This window comes from Cavia porcellus, unplaced genomic scaffold (assembly GCF_034190915.1).
Source record: "Cavia porcellus strain 051 isolate PalLab524CR breed Dunkin Hartley unplaced genomic scaffold, mCavPor4.1 scaffold_1, whole genome shotgun sequence".
NCBI lineage: Eukaryota > Metazoa > Chordata > Mammalia > Rodentia > Caviidae > Cavia > Cavia porcellus.
Window position 1 is genome coordinate 108,728,479 of NW_026947484.1, and position 24,829 is coordinate 108,753,307.

The 24,829-nt window shown below is 36.9% G+C and overlaps 1 protein-coding gene across 2 annotated transcripts in view; it reads left to right on the forward strand.

Moving 5' to 3' along the window:
• Nucleotides 1-24,829, forward strand: part of Snx27 (sorting nexin 27) — an 84,135-nt gene that overhangs the window by 31,919 nt on the left and 27,387 nt on the right. For both annotated transcript variants that reach the window (XM_005007793.4, XM_003479022.5), the window contains exons 3-5: nucleotides 16,015-16,207; nucleotides 18,185-18,249; nucleotides 20,398-20,502. In XM_005007793.4, the coding sequence (XP_005007850.1) occupies nucleotides 16,015-16,207; nucleotides 18,185-18,249; nucleotides 20,398-20,502 (363 nt within the window). The remainder of the gene's footprint in view (nucleotides 1-16,014; nucleotides 16,208-18,184; nucleotides 18,250-20,397; nucleotides 20,503-24,829) is intronic.

Here is a 24,829-nt window from a genome sequence, read left to right on the forward strand (position 1 = left end):
CCAGCCAGATCTGCCCCTGCCTGCCAACTGCCACCATCAGAAGGTTTGCTTCCTACAGGCAGCCAGCATGAGCAGGGTCACACAGCCAGATAAGCCCCTTGCACCCACAGGCCACCATTGGAGGCCCTTGCTTCCTTCAAGCAGCTATCACCTACCAGGAGAATCAGACAACTGCACCTCTGTGTGCCTGTCATCATCATCACAGGAGCCTCAGTGTAGACATACAGGCTGAGAGAAACACCCACAATCACACACCCCTGGCCATCAGGAAAGCCCCATTGTAGCTGCATGGGTCTGGAGAAGCCTGCCTCACACCCTGCTATCTCCCTGGGAACCTGATTCAGAGAAATCCAGGTGCCTGTCCCACTCCCCTACACTGTGGAGGGGCAGCCAACATGGTAAGTGCCTGGGACCCCACAACGGACTTGCTGGGAGGAACCCAGGAGAATGTCAAGATGAAGGAGTAAAAGGCAGTCTCAGACTGCCAGCCCACACAGAACAGATCTGAGAGATATAGTCGAGGAAGCAAATGGAAGTTATACACCTGAAATCTCTGGGAAGATAGCAACTGAAGGAAAGAAACAACTTTATGAGACTGTAAAAGTAATCAGATCAGAAATAATGTCTCTAGTAAAAGAAGAAATCACAAATATAATGAAAAAATTGCTAAACATATCTAAAAATAATATAGATTTTTTAAAAAGCAGAGGATAATGATGGAAACCTTGAATGAACAATAGAGAAAAGAATTATAATGCATGAGACAAATTCAAAAAGAGATATCCGATTCTGAAAATGGCGGCGGGCTAGGGGATCAAGCGAAGAGTCTCACCAGAGAATTCAAACTCAAAGCTAAAAAAAGACAGCATGGAGAGGGCCAGACAAATCGATAGCGATTCTTATTAACCAAGACAGTACAGCTGGAGGATTTAAAGTCGTGCTGAGACCTTCAACGCCGATAACGGGAGGCTGCAAATCCCGCGCCCTTAAATCAACAAACAGACTCGTGGACCCAGCACGAAAAGCTGAGTTGCTTTTGGGGACTGCGGGAAACTGAGACCCGGACCGAGACTCCAAGTAGCAGCCAGTTCTGCACCGCTGCACCAGAGCGGATGTACAAAGCTCTGGCGATTCAAATCTAAACGGTGCACAGATATCTGACCGGTCAGCGCTGTGCCGGGAGTGCGGGAAAAGCGGACAGCTTGGTGTGCGGTGGTCCCGGAACGAGGACTTGCACCGGACTCTGGTGAGTACAGAGAACCCCGCGGCTGCTGGGTTTGGCCAGAGAACAGCTGGCCCACCACCACGGGGAAAGCAATAACACAGAGTCTGGTGCAGACATATTAGCCTGGCGGCAGAAACCGCAGCTTGGTGATATCACCAGGTCCCCTTGTAGGGAGGGCTGGTGGAAGACATCTTGAGTCCTGTCAGAGCCTGATTACTTGCTGGCTTCAGCTCTACACAGAGAACTTAGTGGGAGCCATCTTAGTTTTGGGCAGATCTGCTTTTCTGGTGCTCCTGTCACAGAGAGGTTTGGAAGAGAACGGCTGGGACTTGGGCAGAATCCTGTGCCATTACTCAGCTGCTTCTGATTCAAAGAGAACTGGCAGGAGCTACTGGGGCTAAACCAAGCCTCTGCTTGGGGCCCAATAAGCGGATACAAAATAGTCACAACTCAGTGACAACCAGAAAGTACAGCCTAATTTATGAACTAACTGACACAGAGGCTAGAGACTAGACTGTACCGCCCCTGCATCCCAGCATACCCCAGATAACAGCAAATTGGGGAGGACAGCAAAAACTCAAGCCAGCACGCTTCTGAAAGGCCCTAAGCAATTCGGAGAGGGCCAGAGAACTCCAGGACAGTCTGAAAGAAACCAGAAACATGACAAGAGATAAAAATAAAAAAAAAAATCTCCAGCTGTTCAACAGGAGAAAATAAACCCAAGAGAACTAAACACTGAAGAGAACAAACACAGTAACCATCCTCTACTCGACACAGCATCAGCCGAAATTAAAAAGTACTTACATGATCTCATAGAGGAATTTAAAGATGTACTCCTGATCCAAGTGAGGCAAGATATAAAGAGATTAATTAAAGAAATGACAAGCCCCGCCCAAGAGAACACAGATGGAAGAACTGAGGAAATCAGAAAAGAAAGAGAAGCATCTGAAGAAGAATTTAAGCATAACTTAGAATACATGAAACAGATCCAAAGAGAATATCAGGAAACTAAAAACTCCATTGAATATTGGCAAAATGCCTTGACAGAAACTAAAGACAACCTTCTGAAACTTGAAGAGAGATTTAGGGCTTATGAACGTGAAAGAAAAAGCCTCTTAAAAATAACAAGGAACCAGAAAGAAGCAATTCTAAAACTGGAAGATGATAAAAAGATACATAACCTAAGAATAAAGAATGTGAGTGAGGAAGCAGGAACATCCAAAAATGAAATACAAAAAATATTCACAGATATATTAAAGCAAAATTTCCCACGTATAGCAAAAAGAAATGATATCCAGATAAAAGAAGCATATAGAACGCCAGCTACCTACAACCAAAACAGATCTACGCCTAGGCATATAATAATCGAGATCCCAGAAATCCACCAAAAAAACAGAATATTAAAAGCAGCCAGAGAAAAGATGCAGGTTACCTATAACGGGAAATCTATCAAAATAACAGCAGACTTATCAACACAAACTCTTAAGTCAAGAAGGGAGTGGGGAGAAATATTCCAAGTCCTGAAGGAAAAAAATATGCGTTCATATATCCGTCAAAACTCTCTCTAAAAATTAATGAAGAAATAAGATACTTTCAAGACAAGGAGGAACTGTGGGAGTTCGTGGCCACCAATCCAACCCTACAGAGAGCGCTGAAGGACATTACAGAGAAAGAGAGGAAGAGATATCAGGATTACAGCTACAGTGGCAGAGAGGCCTCAGTGAACGGGGCAGACAATGGAATGAGGGAATAAGGTGGACAAATTACAGCAGAAAAGTGGAGTAGCAGACATGAGGCAGAGACGGTAAGCTAGTCATTAGTAGAGACAGCTCTGAAACTATGTTTAAAAAAAAAAAAGCAGAGGTCATTGCTAATGGTGTATAACGATTTAAAAGACACAGTAGTCCTAGTGCCATATTTAGATTGAATTAAATTTGTTCTGGTCTGTCCACTCATGTCAGATTTGAGGACACAGACCTCTAGAACCAAAAATAGCAGGTTATACCATGGTAACTATCCTTACTTTCCTATTGACTTAGGCTGAAATCCTGTATTACTTACATTGTCTTACTATGACTGATCTTAATTGTATCTGAATCATAAGACTATTGGTTGGCCTTGACTGATCCTATTTGAAATCGGTATGCGTGTTAGAATCAACCCTAAAAGTAGAGGAAACTACTCTGAGCATGACAAGATGTAAAGGATATCCATACTGGTATGAATCAGTAACAGCTCTCAAATACTACAATGCAGTCAAAGATAAGTTTTTATAAAAATAGGTGATAGTATGTTTAACTATAATAAGCCAGTGTTGTGGACAAATCTATTGAAAATAACAAAAGAAAACATAGTAGCTACGGAAGATCATTTATATTATAGTTTTACAAGTCTTATCCATTGCATGTTTTTCTAGGAAATTGTTTCGCTGTCTTGTTATGACTTGGTTTTCCCTATAATACAGAGAGGATAGGAACAAATACTCTGAGGAAGAGACCTGAAAAACCCGAGGCTTATTTTGTAGCATTATAATATAAATTCTAGCAATCTATTGCTTGCTGATTAGAATGACATTGGACTGGTTTCTTCAGCTCAACTTCAGCATATGCAGAGATGGGGATGGCTATCACAAAGAGAATGAGAGATGCGATGGTAGTTGCTATTGTCTTCCCTAATTTGGAACTTGAGGACCTAAAAAGACTCCATCATCCTGTAATGATTTGATTAGTTCTATAATATGCAATAAGTATATAAAGTGGGTGAAGTTAGGGACAACTATTTGTAAGAAGCTAGAGACAGTTAGATAAGGTAGATCTCCAGTGGACTTGCTTTGAAATCTGTATTTCTTTAAATTGTTTTTTATTTTTTTTTAAATGTTCTGTTTTGATATGGTTAACCTTACCCTCTTAGAGATGTAAAACAAATAGGTGGGACTGATAATCATATTACGGAGCTTTTGTTCTACCATAGAGCAGAATGGTTTGTAGGGTCACTTTTTTGAATGTCATTCTAAATACTTTAATTCTATAACCTGAACAGCCATTTCGAAGATGACAATTTGTAACTTATCAACCGGCAATTTCTTACCTTTTGTTTGTCTGTAATTTAGTATTATTTCTACCCTTTTTTTTTTATCTCCATGTTTTTTTTTTTCGTTTCCTTTTCTTTAAATTAAAAAAAAAAAAAAAAAAAGATATCCAGGAAATTAAAAAGTCAAATGAAGGCTGGCAAAACTACTTGAAGAGACTGAAGATAGATTTTCAGACTTTGAAGTCAGGATTACAGCTAGTGATCTTGGAAGATCTCTTAAAAATAAGGAACTAGGAAATAATTCGATGGCTGCACGATGCTGCAAAGAAAAATAAGAATGGTTGGTATCAATGAAGAAGCAGGGGTCAACACAAATGAAATCAAAAGGCTATTTGCAGAAGTAATAGCAGAAAATTTCCCAAACATGGGAATAGGATCTGGCATACAGATAAGAGAGGCATACAGAACTCCAATTAGCTATAACCAAAATAAATCTACACTCAGATATATAATAATTAGAGCAAAGAAACAGATCACAGTATAAAGGAGGACCAATTAGAATCACAGCAGACTTGTCAACACAAGCTATCAAGTCAAGAAGAGTTTGGAGTGAAGTGTTTTCAAATCCTAAAAGAAAACAGCTTCCAATCCAGATTGATGTACCCTGCATAACTCTTTCAAAATTGATGGAAAAATAAGATATTTCTATAATAAAGAACAACCGAAGGAATTCATGACCACCTACCTCTGTAGGGTTGATCAAATCAACCCTACAGAGAATGCTGAAGGATATTCTTTTTTTTTTTTTTTTTTTTATCGGTACCGGGGATCGAACTCACAACTGCCTGCTTGCAAGGCAGGCACTTATGCCACTGAGCTAAATCCCCAGCCTTGAAGGATATTCTTGAGAGAGAAAGATGACCATGGTTCCAGGAATAGCAGCAGAGGAGAATCGCCAAACAGGACAGGCAATTGAATGAGTGGGAAAAGTGGAGTGCCAAAAGCAGGAGGATAGCATGGCAGAGATGAACCAATGTATGTCGATTGTAACCATTAATATGTGGCCTCAATTCACAAATAAAAAGAAACAGAGACAGTGGATCAAGAAACAAAATGTACGATATACTGTATACAAGAAACACATTTAACTTGAGAGGAAATTCATAGACTAAAAATCAAAGGAGAGAAAACAGTTGTTCCATGTGACAGGAGACCAGAAAAAAGCAAGGATAACTTGCCATCTACTGTAGAATGAATGAGATGAGAAGGACATGGTATTTTCATACAAGGCAAAGCTACCCATCTATAAAGTAGGATAGTTGAAGCTCTCGTGGGTAAATGGATGCATCTAGAGATCATGTTCATGGACAAAATGGTTTGAACTCATGAGTAAACTCTAGCATAAAAAATTGATGGTGTTAGTGGGATCCAAAAGCACAGTAGAAAGTATGAAAGTGATAGGGGAGGAAACACCTAGGAGTGAAAGGTGGTAACCACTGTTAATTTTTTATTGTCTTGTCTTGAACTCTTGTATTATTTTCATAGTTTTGTTAAATTTGGTTTTGTTCTATCTTGTTTTGTTAGATTTTACTGTGTGTGATGTATGGGCAGCTATTTTAAAGATAATGGGATATATCATGGTAAACATTGTTGGTTTCCTATTGTTTTGAAGTCCTATAATGTTTTCATTCTTTTGTTCAATAGATTTTATTCTGTTTTGTTTGATTTTATTATGTGTGCTGGTATGAACAGCTATTTTGAAGAAAATAAGATTATGGTAGCCATTTTAATTTCCTGTCATTTTGTTTTGAAGTCTGATAATGCTTGTTTTGTTTTGATTGGTTTTATTCTGTTGTGTTTTATTTGATTTTATTATGTGTATTAGTATGGACGGCTATTTTGAAGAAAGTGAGACATTACAGTAATCATTATTCATTTACTGTTACCTTGTTTTTTGAAGTCCTGTAAGGCTTTCATTCTTTTGTTTTGATTGGTTTTAGTCTGTTTTCTAATATTTGATTTCATTATGTGTGAAGATATGGACAGATACTTTGAAGAAAAAAAAAAGACATTATGATAGCCATTGTTGACTTCCTATTGTCTTGTTTTGAAGTCCAAAAATGCTTTCATTCTTTTGTTTTGATTGGTTTATACTATTTTGTTCTGCTTGATTTTATTGTGTGTGAAGGTATGGACAACTATTTCGAAGAAAACAAGAGGCATTATGGTAGCCACTGTTGATTTCCCGTTGTCTTAGTTTGAAGTCCTATGTTGCTTGCATTGTTTTGTTCTGATTTGCTTTGTTCTGTTTTATTATCTTTAAAATAAAAAAAATTTTAAAAAGAATCAACTTATGGAATCCTGTCAAATTTAAAAGCTGCACAGCAAAGAAAGCAATCAAAAGAGTAAAGAGACATTACTACAGAATGGGACAGAGGACTAATACCTAGAATATATAAAGAGTTTGAAAAAAATAAGACTCTCAAAATAAAAGACCCAGTCAAAACATGGACCACTGAAATAAATAGGCACTTCCAAAAAGAAATTCAAATGGCCAATTAACACTTGAAAAAAGTGTTCATCATCTTTGGCTATTTGAAAAATGCCAGTTGAAAGAACACTGAGATTCCATCTCATTCCAGAGAGAATAGCTATGGAGAAATCAAATAGCAATAAATGCTTGCAAGGCTGTAGTGGGGAGGGTGGGGTGGGGAAGAACCTGTCTACACTCTTGGTGAGGATATAAACTAGTACAATCATTATGAAAATTCCTCAAAAACCTAAAAGTACAAATTCCATTCAACCCAGTTGTTTTCCTTCTAGGCATCTTCCTGAAAGAGTTAAACACATCGTATTAGTGATACATGCATAGCCATGTTTTAGCACCACAGTTCATATAGCTAAATCTTTGAAGCAGCCTATATGCTCATCAACAGAATGTATTTCTACCCAATGAAGTACTACTGTGCCATAAAGAAGGATAAGGAGTGTTTTGGTAGGCAAATTGATGCATTTCAAGACCTTAGTGTTAAGTAAAACAGTCAGACACACAAGTTTAAAACTCACATGATTTCTCTTATATGAGAAACCTAAAATATAAATTTTTAAAATAAATGGAAAAAAGAGAACTTTTGCAAATGAAAAGTGAATCAAGAAAGGGATCAAGAAGGAGGGGATGAAAAAAGAATTAAGATGTGTTACAGACATGTATTAACTCTCCAAGAGGAATGTAATTATTATGTACTGCAAACATGTACTTAAAAAAGAAAAAAGCCAAAAATAAATGGTACGGAGCATTAAAGAGGGGAGGGGGAGACAAATATTGTGATTGTGATTTCTTTGCATTTGTTGAGACTTGCTTTTGGCCTAAGATACAGTCTATCCTGGAGAATTTCTTGTGCTGATGGGAATGTGTATTCTGCAGCTCTTGAATGAAATGTTTCATAAATGTCTTTTGGGTCCATTTGGTCTCTAGGATAGGTTAATTCTGATGGTCCTGATTGTTGGAGGTGGTCTGGATAGTCTGATAATGAAGGTGTGTTGTCAAAGTCCCCAACTACTGTGTTAGATTCTGTTTTTTTGGATCTGTTTGCTTCATATAATTGAGTTGTTCCAGTTTTGACTTCATATATTTTTACGACAGTTATTTCTTCTTGCAAATGGTTCTTCTATCATTATGTAGTGACCACCTTTGTCTCTGTATTTTATCTAAATATAGTTGTTGTTATTTGCTTTTGTTTTCTTTTTGCATGATATATCTTTTTCTATCCCTTCACTTGCAATCATGTGTATCCTTTCCTGGTGGTTTCTTGTAGGCTGCATATTAGATATTGTTTTGTACTCATTCATTCTGTATCTTTTTAATTAGGGAATTGAATCTGTTTGATTCCAAAGTTATTATTGACAAGTAAAGACATTGTCATTTTATAAATCTTTTGTGGTTGTTTTGAGTATCCTTTGTTCTTTTCTTTCTCTTCTGTTTATCTTTGTGGTTTGGTGCTTTTCTGTATTGATCAGGCTTGATTCTTTTCTCTTTCTCCTTTAAATATCTGTTCTACAAATAAGGTTTTATGCTTTTACATGTTTTCATGAGGGTAGTTACTATCCTTTTGCTTTTAGTTTAGGACTCTCTTAACCATTTCTTGTCGGTCCAGTCTGGTAATTCATCCCCTCAGTTTTTGCTTGTCATGGGAAGACTTTTTTCCTTCAGCAATGAAGGATAGCTTTGCTTAGTAATCTCAGTTGATGGTATTTTCCTTTTAGGACAGAATATATCATTTGATTTTCTCCTAGTATGTATGGTTTCTGCTGAGAAGTCTGCTGTTGATGTAACGGGAATTCTCTTATATGTGACTTGATACTTTTTTCACTGTTTTTAGAATCCTCTGTGTCTTACACTTTGGGCACTTTGATTATCATATGCCTTGGGAAAAAAGGTCTTTTTTGGTCAAATCTACTGAATACATACTTGAACATCCGCGTTTCCCAACATTGGGGAAGTTTTCAACAGTTACTTCGTTGAGTGTTTTCTATGCCTTTTCCTGTCTCTTTCTTGAATACCCAAAATGTGAGTGTTTATTTGCTTAATGGTATCCCATAGTCCTTTTAAAGTTTTCTTCATTCTATTTATGGATTTTAAAGTTTTAAGATCAGAAATTCTTTGTTCTGCTTGCTCTAATCTTCCACAGAACCAATTAATTGTACTTTCTTCTTTTTTGGAGACAGGCTCTATAACAAGATCCATGCTAGCCTTGAACTTGTGATCTTCCTGCATCAGCCTCCTAGTGCTAGAATTATGGGTTTGCATCACCATTCCTGGCTCTCTTAACTGTATTTCTTAATTCATGTATTGAATTAAGATTTCTGTGTGGTTCTTGTTTATGATCTGTTTCTTTGTTGAGTTTCTCATTCTTTTTCTTTGGTACCAGGGATCTAATGCATGACCTCATGCTTGCCAGGCAGGCACTTGTGCTGCTGAGCTAAATCCCTGGCCCCCGAGTTTCTCATTCTTGTCATATATTATCTTCTTAACTTCATTGAATTACCTGTCCATATTTTGTGTCTCATTAAATTTCCTTAAAATTAGAGGAAAGAATAATTAATTATTTTCAATCCTTTTTCAGTTAATTTATTGATTTTGTTTTCTTTGGAGTCTGTTGCTAGAAAGTGATTATGTTCCTTTGGAGTTGTCATGTTACCCTGCTTTTTCATATTTCTTGTGTCTCTAGGATGATATTTGTGCATCTGGCAGATCAGTTGCCTCTATCAATTTTATAGCATGGCTTTCATAGTGAGAGTTTTTCCTGGCAGTTGTTGTAAAGTGTTGGTTGAATAGGCTGCACTGGCATTTGTTAGTGTCCATGTACTGTCTCCTAATACAATCAGTGTTAGTGATGTCTGTGACTATCTCAAGTGACCTGGACTGCAGGAGTTATGGAATTGAAACTGGAATGCGGCTCTCTTAGACATGGTAGTCTTTTAGTGGCTCTGGCCACTGTTCTGTGGGTTGTGTGGGGGCAAGATGACTCTGGCTACCATGGGGCTGCAGCAGAAGTGTAGTAAGTTTCTAAGTCACATGATGGTAGCAGATCATGACACACGTCAGTTTTTGAGGGTCACATGAGGGCCATGCTTTATCCTGGCCCAAACTGGGCAACCATCACAGTGTCCAAGTGCCGTGTGGGAGTTTGCTGAGCCTTAGGGACAGGGAGCTACTTGCTTAACCCCTTGGGAAAAGAAAGGGGAACAGATCCACTTGGTTCTTTCTTAGGGTCTATGAGCCATATCATTCAGGGTAGGCTGCCTGGGATTCTTAGCTCCACAGAAGGGTGAGCCAGGACCTCTGGGTGGTTCATAATACTGAGTCCACCAGACTACTGGGAGCTACTCCTCTGTTGCTCCATAGGGTCCTGACTGAGTGAAGTCTCAAAATGGCACTGTACAGCAGGAGCTTGGCTAGGCGTGGGTATAGCTTGAGCTGGGCTTTTTCTCTGGTGGGCTGTGAAGTGGTGACCATGGCTCACCAAACTGAACTCAGAGCCTGTGAGGACTGAAGTCTTCTCCACTAGCAAATGCATGGTTCAGATGTCTATGGTCTTAAGTGGGGGCTGCTGGCAGTCTCCTGCTTATCTTTCTCTTTGTAAGCAAAACCCCTCTAGTTCAGGGTTGACCTCAGGAGATAGGACTGTAAGTGCTGTATGCTTAGCACTTCCTTCCCTAGTTCCTGTTTTTTTTTTTTTTTTTTTTTTTTTTTTTTTTGATTGTGCTGGGGATTAAACTCAGGGTTTTGTGCATGCAAAGTAAGCACTCTACCACTGAGCTGCAAGCCCAGCCTTCTAGTTTCCTTCTTTATAAGGCCATTATGTAACTGCTGTGCAATATCTTTGCTGTATACCCAGTGCTGTCTAGTATTTTGCCTTAAATACTCTGTTGAAATAGCTTCTTTTTCCCTTTATTCCCTTCCTTCCTTCCTTTTCTTTTGTCATGTGTTGTGGAGGGAAGTATGCCAGGTACTTCTAACCAGCCACTTGCTAACATTACCAAAATTCTTTTATTTATAGATAAATATCCAGTTGTTTTAGCAACTTTTTTTGAGAATACAAGTATGATTGAAACATACAGTGAATATTTAAAAATTTTAAAAGTTTATTACAGGAAATACCGCTCAAAATATTCCCCCTCATTTTGAAGACAGTTATCCCGTCATTCATGCCATTTTCTGGAACAATTCTAGAAGTCCTCTTTTGTATGTCTGCAGTTGAGTTGTCATGGCTCCCTTGATGTCCGGAATTGATTAAAGATGTTTACCTTTCATGGTCCTTTTAACTTTGAAGAAGAGGTAGAGGTCTCACAGTGCCAGATCTGGTGAATAAGATGGATGAAGACACACTGCAATGTTTTTACAAGCCTGCCTTGCCCTTGCGTGGGTCTTGGCAGCAGCACTCACCATTGACTATATATATACATTTTTATCATGTTTGTAAAGGCACGAGACTTAAAGAACTGAAAGTTAGAAAGTTACAAGGACGATGGGATAAGTGTGTTCAAAGCAAAAAAGGGATTATTTTGAAGATTAATGGAAGTGTATCTTTTACTGTAAGAAAATTTAAAATTTAAATATTCACTGAATATTCTGATTACCCCTTGTGTGCTTTCCCCATTGACACACCTTGGCATTAGTTGAAAAACAGTTGCCCATTGATCCCCGGTACCGATAAAAATAAAAAAGACAAAAAAAAAAAACAAAAAACAAAAACCAGTTGCCCATATTGTGTCACTCTTATTCTGGACACTATTCTGTTCCAGTGACTAATACATGAACATTTCAACATTTACATCATTTGGGGATTAACTTCCATTAAGTATCTTTTCCTTTGAGAACGAGTTATATTATATCCTTCTAGGTTTTTTGTTTGTTTTGGATCAAACTCATGACCTTGTGCATGCCAGGCAGGCGCTTATCTCCTTCTAGTTCTTTATGTATTGAGTAATATGGTTTTGTGTCCTGAATTTTGTGAATGTTTCAGAGACTCTGGGCTCTGTAATATTCCTCTGAATATTCTATGAACTGTTTTTGTGTATCAGTACTTTTATTTTTAAAAAATTTTTTTATTTTTGGTACCAGAGATTGAACTCACGACAGCACACTTACAAGACAGGCGCTTTTGCTGCTGAGCTAAATGCTGTGTTTTGTTTGTTTTGTTTTTGTTGTTGGGTTTTTTTTTGGTGCTGAGGTTCGAACTCACAACATAGCGTTTGCAAGGCCAGGCACTCGGGCCACTGAGGTAAATCCCCAACCCCATGTGTTTCAGCACTTGTAAGTCTCAGTTGAATTCTTTGAGCCTTTGTTATGCTCCTTTGAGTCTGAATACAACGTTATCCAAGAGAATGACCTAAGATATGTTTGTTGTTCATTTAAAGAAAAGAATTCACCTTGTCTGCGTTCTGTACTGGGATTTTCTACTCATTTTGGTAACAGCTGTATTTGCCTATAAAATAATTTTTTTTTTTTGCCAGAAAGATACCAGGTTTTCTATTGGTGTTCTTTGTTTTTATAAAGAGGAGATTGTGCAGTGTTGCCATGCTGGCCTCAAACTCTTGAGCTCAATTGATACTCCTACCTTAGCCTCCCAAGAATCTAGAGTGCAGGTGTATGCCCTCTGCTTCTATCAGAATTCAGTGGTTTAAGTGTGCTATTTTGTGACTTATGATCATCATAGGGCAAAGCCCCTTAAAAACAGGAAACTGAAGCTGAATGTGGTGGTACATGCTTATAATCTCAGCACTCGGGAGGCTGAGGCAGGAGAATGGTTGCAAGTTTGAGACCAGGCTGGGATACAAAGTAAGCTCAGGGCCAGCTCAGGGTCTGCATAGCTAGACCTTGTCTCAGAAAGAAAAAAAAAGAAAGACAGACCAGAACAAAACAAAAAAGCAGGAAACTCTCCAATTCTTACACATTATTTTGACTAACCACCACAATCCGCTTGCTTCAGAATCCATAGGCAATTGTTCAGAATTTGTAGTTGTTTTCCATGTGAGTATAAAAGGAGTTTATGCAACAATAATTAAAATAGAATCATTAGTTGTATCACATTTTCCCTGTGTGTAATAAAGCTATTATGTCTTCTTGATAAGTTGTCCTATTTATTTATTTTTTGGTACTGGGAATCGAACTCAGGACCTTGTGCTTACCAGGCAGATGCTAGGTCACTGAGTTATATCCCTCGCCCAAATTGACCTTCTAAATATTATGAAATACCTGTCTGTATTCCTGTTAATATTCTTTGTTCTGAAATCTTTCTCTGATTTTAAAATATGACTACTAACAGCCATTTTTCAGCTTTACTTCGCTTTGCTTTGCTCGCTCTTTCTCCTCTTTTTTCTTTTCTTTTGCGATAGCTTCTTGCTACGTAGTTCTGACTGGCGTTGACTTGACTGTCACACAGGCTGGCCTCAAACTCACAGCAATCTTCCTGCCTCAGCCTCCTGAGTTCCAGGATTACAAGTGCCACCATATCCCCAGCCCTTTCTTTTAGCTATTGAATTCATTGTGTATCTTCAGTCTTTTTACTTTTAATTTATGTGTATATTTATCCTTAAAGTGGGTTTGTGTTATGTAGCTGATAGCTGGGTCTTACTATTTTATCTGATTTTTGGTGATCTGAATCTTTTATTTGGTATAATATGTTTAGTATAATTATTGATACAGTTACATTAACTTACTGTCTTGATCTTTGTTGTTTATATCTCATCCTTATTCCTTACCAGATTCCTATGGGTTAATAGAATATGTTAAAATGATTTTGTTTGTCCTATAGTACAAGGCTATAGTACAAGACTCTGATGAAAATGTATTTCAGCCTCCTGTCGTTTGTACTATGGTGTCATTTATTTATTTTTGTGTTAAACATTCCATGACACATTGTATTCTTTGTTTTAAATAATAACCTTTTCTGGGATTTGTGTGTGCGTGTTTATCTGCCTGTCTGGTTGTCTGGTTGTGTGCTTCTAGAGGTTGAAGCCAAGGTCTTACTCATATTATGTAAATGCTGTAGCACTGAGCTACCCTAATCCAAATAATTACCTGTTAAAAAAGTCAAAAATGGCCAGGCACAGTGGTATGCGTCTGTAATCGTAGCACTCTTTAAGAAGCTGAGGCAGGAGGAAGACAAGTTTGAGCCCAGCCTAGGCAACTGAGTAACTTAGCAAAAACCTGTCTCAAAGAATTAAAAAAAAAAAAAAATTAAAGGGGGTGAGGATGTAGCTCATACAGAGGCCCCTGAGTCAGTCCCCAGTATTGGGAAGCAAAACAGAAGAACAAAACAAAGAAATACCAGTGGAACTGTACTTTATTATAAAGAAAAATCAATTCTAGCCAAAACAAAAACCTTAAAAGCTGTTAGTAGAAATTATTGGTGAATAGCTTTTAGATTCTGGTGATAGAACAGTGTCTCAAGATATAAAGATATAAAAATATTACTTATAAAATAGTTTGGTAAGTTGGACTGTGGAGTTTTTTTAAAATTTCAAAGAGCTTTAAAGTGAAACCATTAGTGACATATGGGAGATCATACATCGTGCACAAATAAAACAATTAAGGCAAAAACATCAGAGACTAGGTATGATATATGTGCCTATAATCTCAGGTATTCAGGAAGTTAGGCAGGAGAATTGCTTGGGCCAGGAGTTTTGGTTTAACCTTGGCAACATAACAAGGCCTTATTACAGTAAAACAGAACCTATCAAAAACCCTTCAAATCCATGAAAAAAATATAAAAATTCAATATAACAGTAAATGAAAAAAAAGAATAGCCGTGGATTTACCTTAGTGGCACAAGTGCCTGCCTGGCAAATGCAAGGTTATAAGATTGTCCCTGGTACAAAAAAAAAAGTTTACGCAAAAAAGACGTATGATGAAAAGTTACGAAAAAGACACATGATCAATGAATATGCAAAGAGGTATTCAGGCCAAGAATTTAGCTCAGCAGTGTAAGTGCCTGCCTGGCAAGTATGAGGTTGTGAGTTTGATCCCCGGTACCAAAAATAAAAAAAGGTGTTCAGCCTCATTAGTAATTAGAGAAGTGTACAATTAGGACTACTCAGAAATCTTTTCACATTTATTCCATTGGCAAAAATGAAAAGAATGTTTTTATATATTACTGAAAAGACTATAAATTGGTGCAACCACTCTAACTTATAGTTTGGCATTAAGCCTGAATATGCATGTTTTAAATCCTATAGTTTGACTTTCAGGTATGCACTCAGGAGAATCCCATGCATGTGTAGCAGTAGATATGTTATAGATGTTTATAACAGAATAGTTCATAATGCATAGCTAAAACCCAGACACAACCCAAATGGCGCTAGTGAGAGAACAGATTAAAAACAATAACAGACATGTAAACCACAAGATGCTATATACAATAGACTACATGACAATATATAGCTTTGTAAGACTGATGTACTGTTAAGTATAAAAAATAAATCACAAAAAGCTTCTTCGCATGTCCCTTTAGTTTTATACAATTAAAATAAAAATTCAAAGGTTGCATATAAACACTACAAAACAATAGTCATAAAAGGAAAAGTAGCTAGGTATTGTGACATGTGATCATTTTCCCAGCTACTGGAGACTAAAGCACAAAGATTGCTTGAAGCCAGCCACAGTGAGACCCTATCTCAAGACAAAAAGAAACAAAAGAGAATCATGAACATGACTAATATAACTTTTTGGGTCAAGTAAGCAGGAAGATAGAATGGAAGCAGAGACTATTAGATTTGAATTAAATTATTATCAAGGTGTTAACTTTTAATAGACCTCTTTGGTAATTGACGTTGGAATGTGTTTGAATCACGCATACATACGTGTCACACTACTGTTATAATCAGTTGTAGGTTTTCATCGTCCATATTTGGTTGCTCATTCGCTCACCATATTATCACATTAACTTTGAAAAACTTGTAGCTTTCTGAAAATAAAATCCACCCTTAAAAACTGACACTGTAATTATCTTCAAAGATATATGAAAGTGTGTTGGAAGTAATTTTATTAGGAGAAATAAGATTATGCCATCCTTTTGAAAGGAGTGGTCCTCTTTTGTACATACAACTTTTTGGCATGTGTGTTAAAAGTATGTTTTATTTTAAAGTGATCTTGAACATAGTCTCCGTTAAATGAATATCCATCTGAGCCTGACTTCAGGTGATTCTGTGATTTGATTTGTATTAAGGAGACTTTTTTTGTTATTCTCTCTCATCAGGTATACAATGTTTACATGGCAGGGAGGCAGCTGTGTTCTAAGCGGTACCGAGAGTTTGCTATCCTACACCAGAACCTAAAGAGAGAGTTTGCCAACTTTACATTTCCTCGACTTCCAGGAAAGTGGCCATTCTCATTATCAGAACAACAGTTAGATGCTCGACGTCGGGGGTTAGAAGAATATCTAGAAAGAGGTAAGCCAGCCCATTAAACTCTCCAGTCCTGTGTAAGCATACATACCAGACATATAGTGTGACTCCTAAACTGCATAGCTGTGTTTCCTAAAACACAGTAATAAAAGTAAGTCGCATTTCTGACTGTAAGCATTAAATGAGTTGAACTTTGAGGACCAGACTGAAATGTCTAAGTGTAGTGATTAGTATCTTGTTTTATTGACCACTGAACAATGGAAAAATAAATAGTTTTGATGCTTTTACATTGTCTGCCAGCTAACAAATACAAGCAGATGTACCTATATACAAAAATTGATTTGGGAACTAATTGAGTACTATTTAAGATATTTTCATTAAAATGATTCTTGACTCATCAACATATCCTTCAGGAAAACTCCTTATTCTTTTTGCAAGTATTCATAGAAAAAAAGTATTCATAGATATCTAGGTTTGCTGAGTTATAGGTAATGTCTTGTTGTTTTAAGTAGACTTTAGGTAAAACAGTTCACAGGTAAAACAGTTACCTGTTACCACAGAACTTCCAAGTGATACACTAGAAACTCATGTTTACAGATGTTGCAGCATTTTTCTCTAGAAAGGCAGAGAAATGACAGCAGTCTCCTAAATATGACAGTTCATCTTAGAGTTCGGAAAAAAGATCTTGCCTTGCTGTATTACGGAGTTAAATAACTTACTAGGTATGGAATAGGTTTTTCTTTAAAATGTTAGTTTAATAGAATAATGTTTTATGTGCTGTTTAGAAGTTTTGTGTCCTTATGTCCTGTATAAGAAATAATTAACCTAGTGGAAATTTTAAAAATTTTTATAGGGAGCTTTGTCCCTGAAAAAGAATCATTTCCTGCATAGAAGGTAGTGGGACTCTTTATTTGTTTTTAGCTTTTCCTAACATGGATTGGCCTGTGAATGCAACCTTAGAGAAATGTGGAAGGGTATAGTTTTTTTTTTTTTTCCAATCAAATGAAGTAAAATCATCAGTGTAATTTACCATTCTCATGGGAGTATCTGGAAATTAACTTTCTTAGATTTAGACAATTAGCCACCTATCTGCTTTCTATCTTCTCTCTCTTGCTCACTGTTGTTAAAATCAGTGTAATGACATGATATGAAGTAAGCTGAAATCAGTGAAGTAACATGATTTGCTCAGTTTCATACTTAGTTACTTACTCATTTTTTTCCCACAGTGGTTTTATAAGTTTATTGTTTTCTGACATAATAGATACCTTTCCTTTTATGTTACAATTTTATACTTGGTTTATTCTTATTTGACCTTTTCTTTCTACTGCCTCTTTCCCTCTGTGATCTGTTGTTTTGGCTTGTTTAAAGGTCACCTAAGACTATGAAGGTAGATTTACTATATTTTTATTTTCATTGTCTGGATATGTTTAATAATTTTATATTTCCTATTCCTTCTGGATCATATTTAGATGAATGTTCATTATACCTTAAAATCTTGGCGGAGATTTGGAGATGACAATGTGCAATGTATGTACCATTGTTGCCCCCTGATTGATGTGTTTTGAAATTTTGTTGTAGTTTTTTTTTTTCTCCTTTTTTTAATCCTTGAAATAAAATGGATTTGGAAAAAAATACAAAAAAATTTGCCAGATGTGGTGACACGCCTGTAATTCCAGTACTTGGGAGGCTAAAACAGGAAGATCACTGTGAGTTTGAGGCTGAACTGGGCCACATAGTGAGTTCAAGGCCAGCTGAACTGCAGAAAGGGACAGTGTCCCAAAAAGCCATAAAAAGGGCAAGGGATATAGTTCAGTGGTACAGTGCCTGCCTTGTAAGCACAAGGTCCTGAGTTCAGTTCCCAATACAAAGAAAAAAAAACCATAAAAGTTTAAAAACTTCATCTGGCAGGAGTGGATGTTGCCTGCTACTGGTGATTTAAATTTAGGCTGTGATGTGTTCTCGACTTTGTATTCTTGATTACAAACATAGGACTCTATGCCAGATTCTGTCTTTGTTTTCCAGTTTGTTCAATACGAGTCATTGGTGAGAGTGACATCATGCAGGAATTCCTGTCAGAATCAGATGAGGTAGGTGAATACTCCCTTTAGTAACTATTTTCCTCTTCAGTCCTTGTGGGGGAGAATAAATTAAAGATACTGATTATGTGTGGGTTGCAATAAACTATTTCTTCTACTTTGTTTTTGTATGTATCCTGCTTACTATCCTTTAAGAGCACCAGAACCACCTTCTCTGTGCAGCTTTCCATGATGATTCAAGTCATCAATTTTTCATTCCACTAAGAACTTCCACAGTCAGTACCACTCTATTATCACCTTATTGCTGTCTCATTCTCTTATCTTATACATATGCTGCAGTATGTTTGTTACTTTGTATTTTTAGCTAAGTCTTGATCATCTTTATATTTCTAGTGCCCTACAACAATATTAAATATGTTGTAGGTGCCTAAAAAGTGTTAACTAAATATGTCTTGTTTTCTCAACTTTATATTATAAGTTTTCAGACTAGGGCTTATAATAAAAATATAGTATTCTTTAGTTTCTCTAGTTTCTTTTTCTTTCTTTTTTTTTTTTTTTGTCTTTTTGAGACAGGGTCTCACTATGCAGTTCAGGCTGGCTTTGAGCTCACTTTGTAGCCCAGGCTGGTCTAGAACTCGCAATGATCCTCCTGCCTCAGCCTCCTGAGTGCTGGGATTACAGGCGTGAGCCACCAGGCCCGGCAGTTTAGTTTCAATTACCTGTGGTCTACCATGGCCTGAAAATATTAAATTTAAAATTCCAGAAATAAATAATTCATGAGTTTTAAATTGTATGCCACTCTGTGTAGTGTAATAAAGTATCATACAATCCTTCACAGTTACATTAATAATCCAAATCCAGTATACTTATTCCATATGTCACCTACTTGTTAGTCACTTAATAGCCAGGTCAGTTATCAGATTGATTGCTCAGTGCTTATACTCAAGTAACCTTTATTTTACTTAGAAATGTTTTCAAGGACAAGAGTAGTGATGCTAGCAGTACATATATACCCAAGAGGAGGCTCTTTTAGTAGGAGGGTGTGTCCTTTAGGTTCAAAAGGTAAAAGTTGTCAGTAATAAGATTACGGGCATGGTGGCAAACATCTCTAATCCCAGCATGAGTTTGAGCCCAGCCTAGGCAACTTAGTGAGACCCTCTCTCAAAATTAAAAAAAAAAAAATTATATACTGAGGCTGCTGAGATTGGTAAGATTTGTGTTAAGAATGTGTCACCTCTCCATGAAAAGAAAAATAAGTTCTTGCTAGTTTTCTGTCATACTCCAGACTACAAAAGTTATAGCCACAGTGGGTGATGAAGTGTTCAGTGAGGATGGAAAGAGCAGTAAGTGAAAGGATTCAGGACTATCCATCCCTGGTTTCTGGCACCCACTCAGCCTTTGACAATATTCCCAGTGGATAAAGAGACTACTGTGATACTCAGGGTGGTTTTAGGCAATGAGTAATACATTTTCCAAGTATTATTTTATATAAATGGACTTATTCCTAAGTAGTTATTTTTCTCTAAAAAAAGTTACAAGGCCAAAAATCTGTTAAGAGAAATGCATTAAATAAGAGTTTTTATTTCGCTTTGTTCTCCTAGTTTTGGGAATTGTACCCAGGCTTCACACATGCTCCACAAGTTCTCTGCCACTGAACCACACCTCTAGCCCTCAGTATTTCTTTAAAACTGAATGAGTTGTTTACTCTTTGGTAGAAAATTGGCTGTCGTACTAATTCATGTCCCTGAGCCTTACTCAGTTTCCCTTCAGTAATGTCCTGATTAGATACCCTTGAGCCAGGATACACATCTTAACAGCTGAAACCAAAGAATATTTGTTGGAGTTACTGTTTTCACTTGTTTCCTCACTTGTAAGTTCTGAATCGGGTGATGGAAGTAAACCCAAGATTTCATCTGTGTTTGACCTAGACTGCGTCACACAGTTTTCTGTGTTGAAATGTGAACACATTGGCTTTCAATGTTTCCTTTTTGCCCTGTGCATCTTAATAGTTAACTTCTAATGCAGCCTATAGTTAGCTTTATGACTTGTAAATATATTAACTTTTAATGTGTCATTTCCTTCCTTTTTGTTGGAACTACCTTCCTCTCCATAATGTGTTTGGATTACTGTTTAGTAGCGTTTGTGAAGTAGAGTGAGGAAGTACTGGGTCATAAATTTTTCTCTGTATCTTTTTTCCAGAACTACAATGGCGTATCTGATGTAGAGCTGAGAGTAGCATCACCAGATGGAACAACAGTTACGGTCAGAGTGAAAAAGAACAGTACTACAGATCAAGTATATCAGGTAAATTAAACTTGAACAAGTTAATTTCAACTTGGATGGTATGAAGCTAAGAAAGATGAAATGAGCTAATACATAAAAAGTGCTTACTGTATCTAGCACCTAATATATTTATTAAATTGTTATTGTCAAAGTACTCTGTCCTCCTTAAAAGGTATAATAAGTACTTGAGTAGAGTGGTTGTAATTAACTGTACCTTTTTATTGTAGAAAATGTTAATAACATATGTAAAATCAGAATAGTACAGTGAATCTCCAGATACTCTGTGTGTGTGTGTGTGTGTGTGTGTGTGTGTGTGTGTGTGTGTGTGTGGTGCTAGGGCTTGTACTCAAAGCCTTATATGTGCTAGGCAAGTGCTCTACCATGGAGCTACATCCTCAACACTCATTAATTACATTTAATACTAAGATATTGCCACATTTGTACCATGTATCCTTTTTTAAGTCTTTTAAACAAAACCCATGTTATGAAGACCTATCTATACTTTAGTATGCATCTAAAAGCTATCAGTGTTGTTACATAACTGCAATGCCATTATCAAACCTAAAAAATAGCACTATATTCTTGGTATTAAGTAACAACTACCCATAGTCAAATTTTTCCAGTTATTTAAAAGTAATTTTTTTACATTTGGTTAAAAACTCATATGTAAACAAGATTTATATCACATTTTGTTTTTATATTTATTTTAATATAGAATAATCCCCCTTCCCAATCTCCCCCCCCCCTCCCCGGTGCTATCATTTTGTTACTAAATTTGTGTCTGTGCCCTATAGAATGAATCTGTTTATTTGTTTTGTCATAGTGTCATTTAATATGTTCTTATCAATTTGTTTGTTCTTTGGTTTTGGGGGGGTTTTTTGGGTCTTTTTGAGATAGGGTCTCACCACGTAGTTCTGGCAGGCCTTGAACTCACTTCACATTATACCTCAGGCTGGATTCGAACTTGCAGCAGTCGTCCTGCTTTAGCATCCTGAGTGTTGAGATTACAGGCATGTGCCACCATGCCTGGCTCTGGTTTTTTTTTTTTTTTTTTTTTTTTTTTTTTTTGAGACAGGGTCTTGTTATATAGTCCAGACTGGCCTTGAACTCACAGTATAGTCCATGCTGGCTTCCACCTCGTGGCTGTCCTCCTGCCTCAGCCTCCCAAGTGCTGAGATTACAGCCAGGCATGCTCATCTCCAACTCCCTATATTTTCCATAAATGGAAATTTGCTCTAGAGGGTTGATTAGATTTAGAGTCTTCTTTTTTGACATAAGTACTTCATAATAGGTAGTTTATGCATAATATTCCTTCTCCACAGGTAGAATGCAGTATCTAGTTAGTCCATGTTTAGTAGCAACAAGATTAATCAGTAGGTGTGACCTTTATATAAAGTTTCCCATTGATTTTATTTATTTATTTATTTATTTTGGTCTTTTTTGTTTGTATCGGTACCAGGGATCGAACTCACGACTGCCTGCTTGGAAGGCAGGTGCTTATGCCGCTGAGCTAGGTCCCCAGCCCTGCCATTGATCTTTTATCAAATGAGTATATCTATTGATGATTGTCATCTTACCAAGTAATTTCATAAAAATTGCAAAGTGCTGATTTTCTAATAGTATTTTCTGAAAATAACTTTTTCTTATAAGCTAAGTTTAATTAGTTATCCTGAAATATAGTTTGTGGAAAAAAGGATAAATATTTTCCTTTCATTTTACCAGTTTTCAGAGTAAAGAGTACCTCACTTGATTCCAGTGATGTCTATTGTTGTATTTTACTTTGTAGTACCATGTTTTTAAATTAAATGATTTTTATCAGCTTTATAAAAATTAAATATGGTTTAGACAATAGCATATATTATTCTGATATTCTTACCTCTTGACATTAAAAGCTTAGTCATATCTGTTCTTGTACACTTTTAATGCTGTCCTTTAGTTTATGGCAGCATCTTTGCCATTTGCTGTGACAGAATGTCTTGGGCTCACCTTTATACATTTCTTACCATAGATCTAGAATAAGCCATTTATGTAAGGAAACCTGATTCCTGTTAGTAAGAAATCATATTTAATATATTCCCACTGGTTTGAATCATCAGTGGTACATAAATGACTGTCTCAGCAGGCAGCTTGCACCACGTGTGTTATTAATGGACCTGATCACTTTTACCACTCTTTCGAGTAATAAAATTAATTTAAAAACCACCTGGTAGGGGGCTGGAGATTTAGCTCAGCGGCATAAGTGCCTGCCTTGCAAGCAGGCAGTCGTGAGTTTGATCCCCGGTACCGATAAAAAGGAAAAAGACCAAAAAAAAAAAAAAAAAAAAAAAACCACCTGGTAAGACAGTCATGCATGTACCACCAGTGGGTTCAACCTGCCTGGCAGTGAAACATACAAATTACAGCCCTGTTGTGAGTGTGATGAAAATCATCATCTGAGTGCTGTGGCATAAGCATTGTTTGTAGATGGGCCTTTTCATGTGCCTTCATTTCTAATTTGACCAAGGTTTTTGAAGAGACAAGAAGGTTTCTAGATGTCAATTCTTATATCTCCTTTGTTTTTTTTATAGCAAACAAAAAAAATCTGTCCCTCATACATTGCCAAATACTGTGACAAAAGATATTGTAGGATATGAAGCATTTTTGAAATTATTCAGTAAGAGCCAAGCAGGGTTTCCCAAACCTCTAATCCCAGCCCTTGCAAAGCTGGGGCAGGAGGATCACTGTGAGTTCAAAGCAGCCTGGGCTACATAAGTAAGTTCAAGGTAGGTCTGCAGTACACAGTAAGACTCTGCCTCAAAGAAACAGCAACAAAAAAGGAATTGTACAATGAGATTGTAACTATAAAAAAAAAAAAAGTATTTTTACAGCTTGTTGATTTTTTTTTTTTTTTTTTTCCGGTGAGGTGTAATGTGCTTTTTCTTTCATACTTTGCCTCGCTCCTGTTACTGAGACTTCTAGCTAGAAACCATTTTTTAAACCTTTTTTATTCGGTTCCATTTTTTAAATCTTGAGAACATTTCACTTCCTATCCAGTACAATGTAGAATGGTAATTTAGAACACTTAAAATTTCCAGCTCCTACATCATACCAGCAATGAACCTAGGCTTGATAAGTGAGATGTGGGAAGGATATAGTCATATTTAGTTCATGAAGTACTACTGTGCAGAAGTATTATCTTGTTTAATATTAGGATTGATCTTGAAAAGGGATTTTGTTACTATTGTTTATGTTATGTTGCACATAACAAAACATAGTACTTTAGTTCCTACAGACAAGAACTGATCCTTGTTTAATATGTCTCTTGTCAACAATATTTTTGATATTTTCATATGGATATTGATGATGGTAGTCTTTAGGAAACGCAAGTGTCTAGTGTCCCTGGCTTGAAACAGATCATCTGAAAAACAGAATATTTTTGGACCAGTTACACTCCTGTAATCCCAGCTACTGGAGGGGCTAAGGCTGAAGGAGCACAGATTTTAGCCTGGTCTAAGCCACTCGGTAGGATCAACCCTCAACAAAAAGTATAAAAAGGGGTAGGGATTTATCTCAGTGGTAGAGCACTCCTGGGTTCAATTCCCTATGCTTTAAAAAAAAAAAAAAAAAAAAAAAAAACCTGGAAAGAAGTTAAACAATATTTTAAACTGAGTGATCTGGCTGGCACTGAGCTTCATGCCAGCAGTGCCAGCTACTTGAAAGGAGAAGGTAGGAGAATCACTTGAGGCCAGAAGTAGCCTGCAAAACATAGGGAGTTCCCATCTCTTTTTAAAAAGAAATAAAATGAAAAATGTAGACATTCTCCATTGATGTCTTGTTTTTGATGTCTTGTATAAATGTAGGCTGTGTGAAAATGAATATTTAAAAATTGGTTTTTTAAAGATTTATCCTATTGTTATCAAGTACATTTCTTATAAGTGGTGTTAAAGAAAGAGCTTTGTGAAGCGAAGTAGTATTTCAGAGAGGAAAGCTGATCTTAAAGAGAAACTATTATTGGGGCTGGGGATTTAGCTCAGCGGCATAAGTACCTGCCTTGCAAGCAGGTGGTCGTGAGTTCGATCCCCGGTACCAGAAAAAAAGAAAAAAAAAAAGAGAGAAACTATTATTATTATTACTAGGGAGAAACTCAAATATGAGCTGTGTGAGTCAAAAGCAGGTGTCTTTCTCCCTTTTTTTCATACATGTTATACATATGTGCATGCACCCTAAAGAAAGATAGCCATGGGACAGGAGTGTAGCTTAGTAGTAGAACACTTGCCCAGCATGTGCAATGCCCTGGGACTTGAGCCCTAGCACCAGTGAGTGAATGAAAGAATGAATAAGACAGAGATGACCCATAATAGTTTTTATG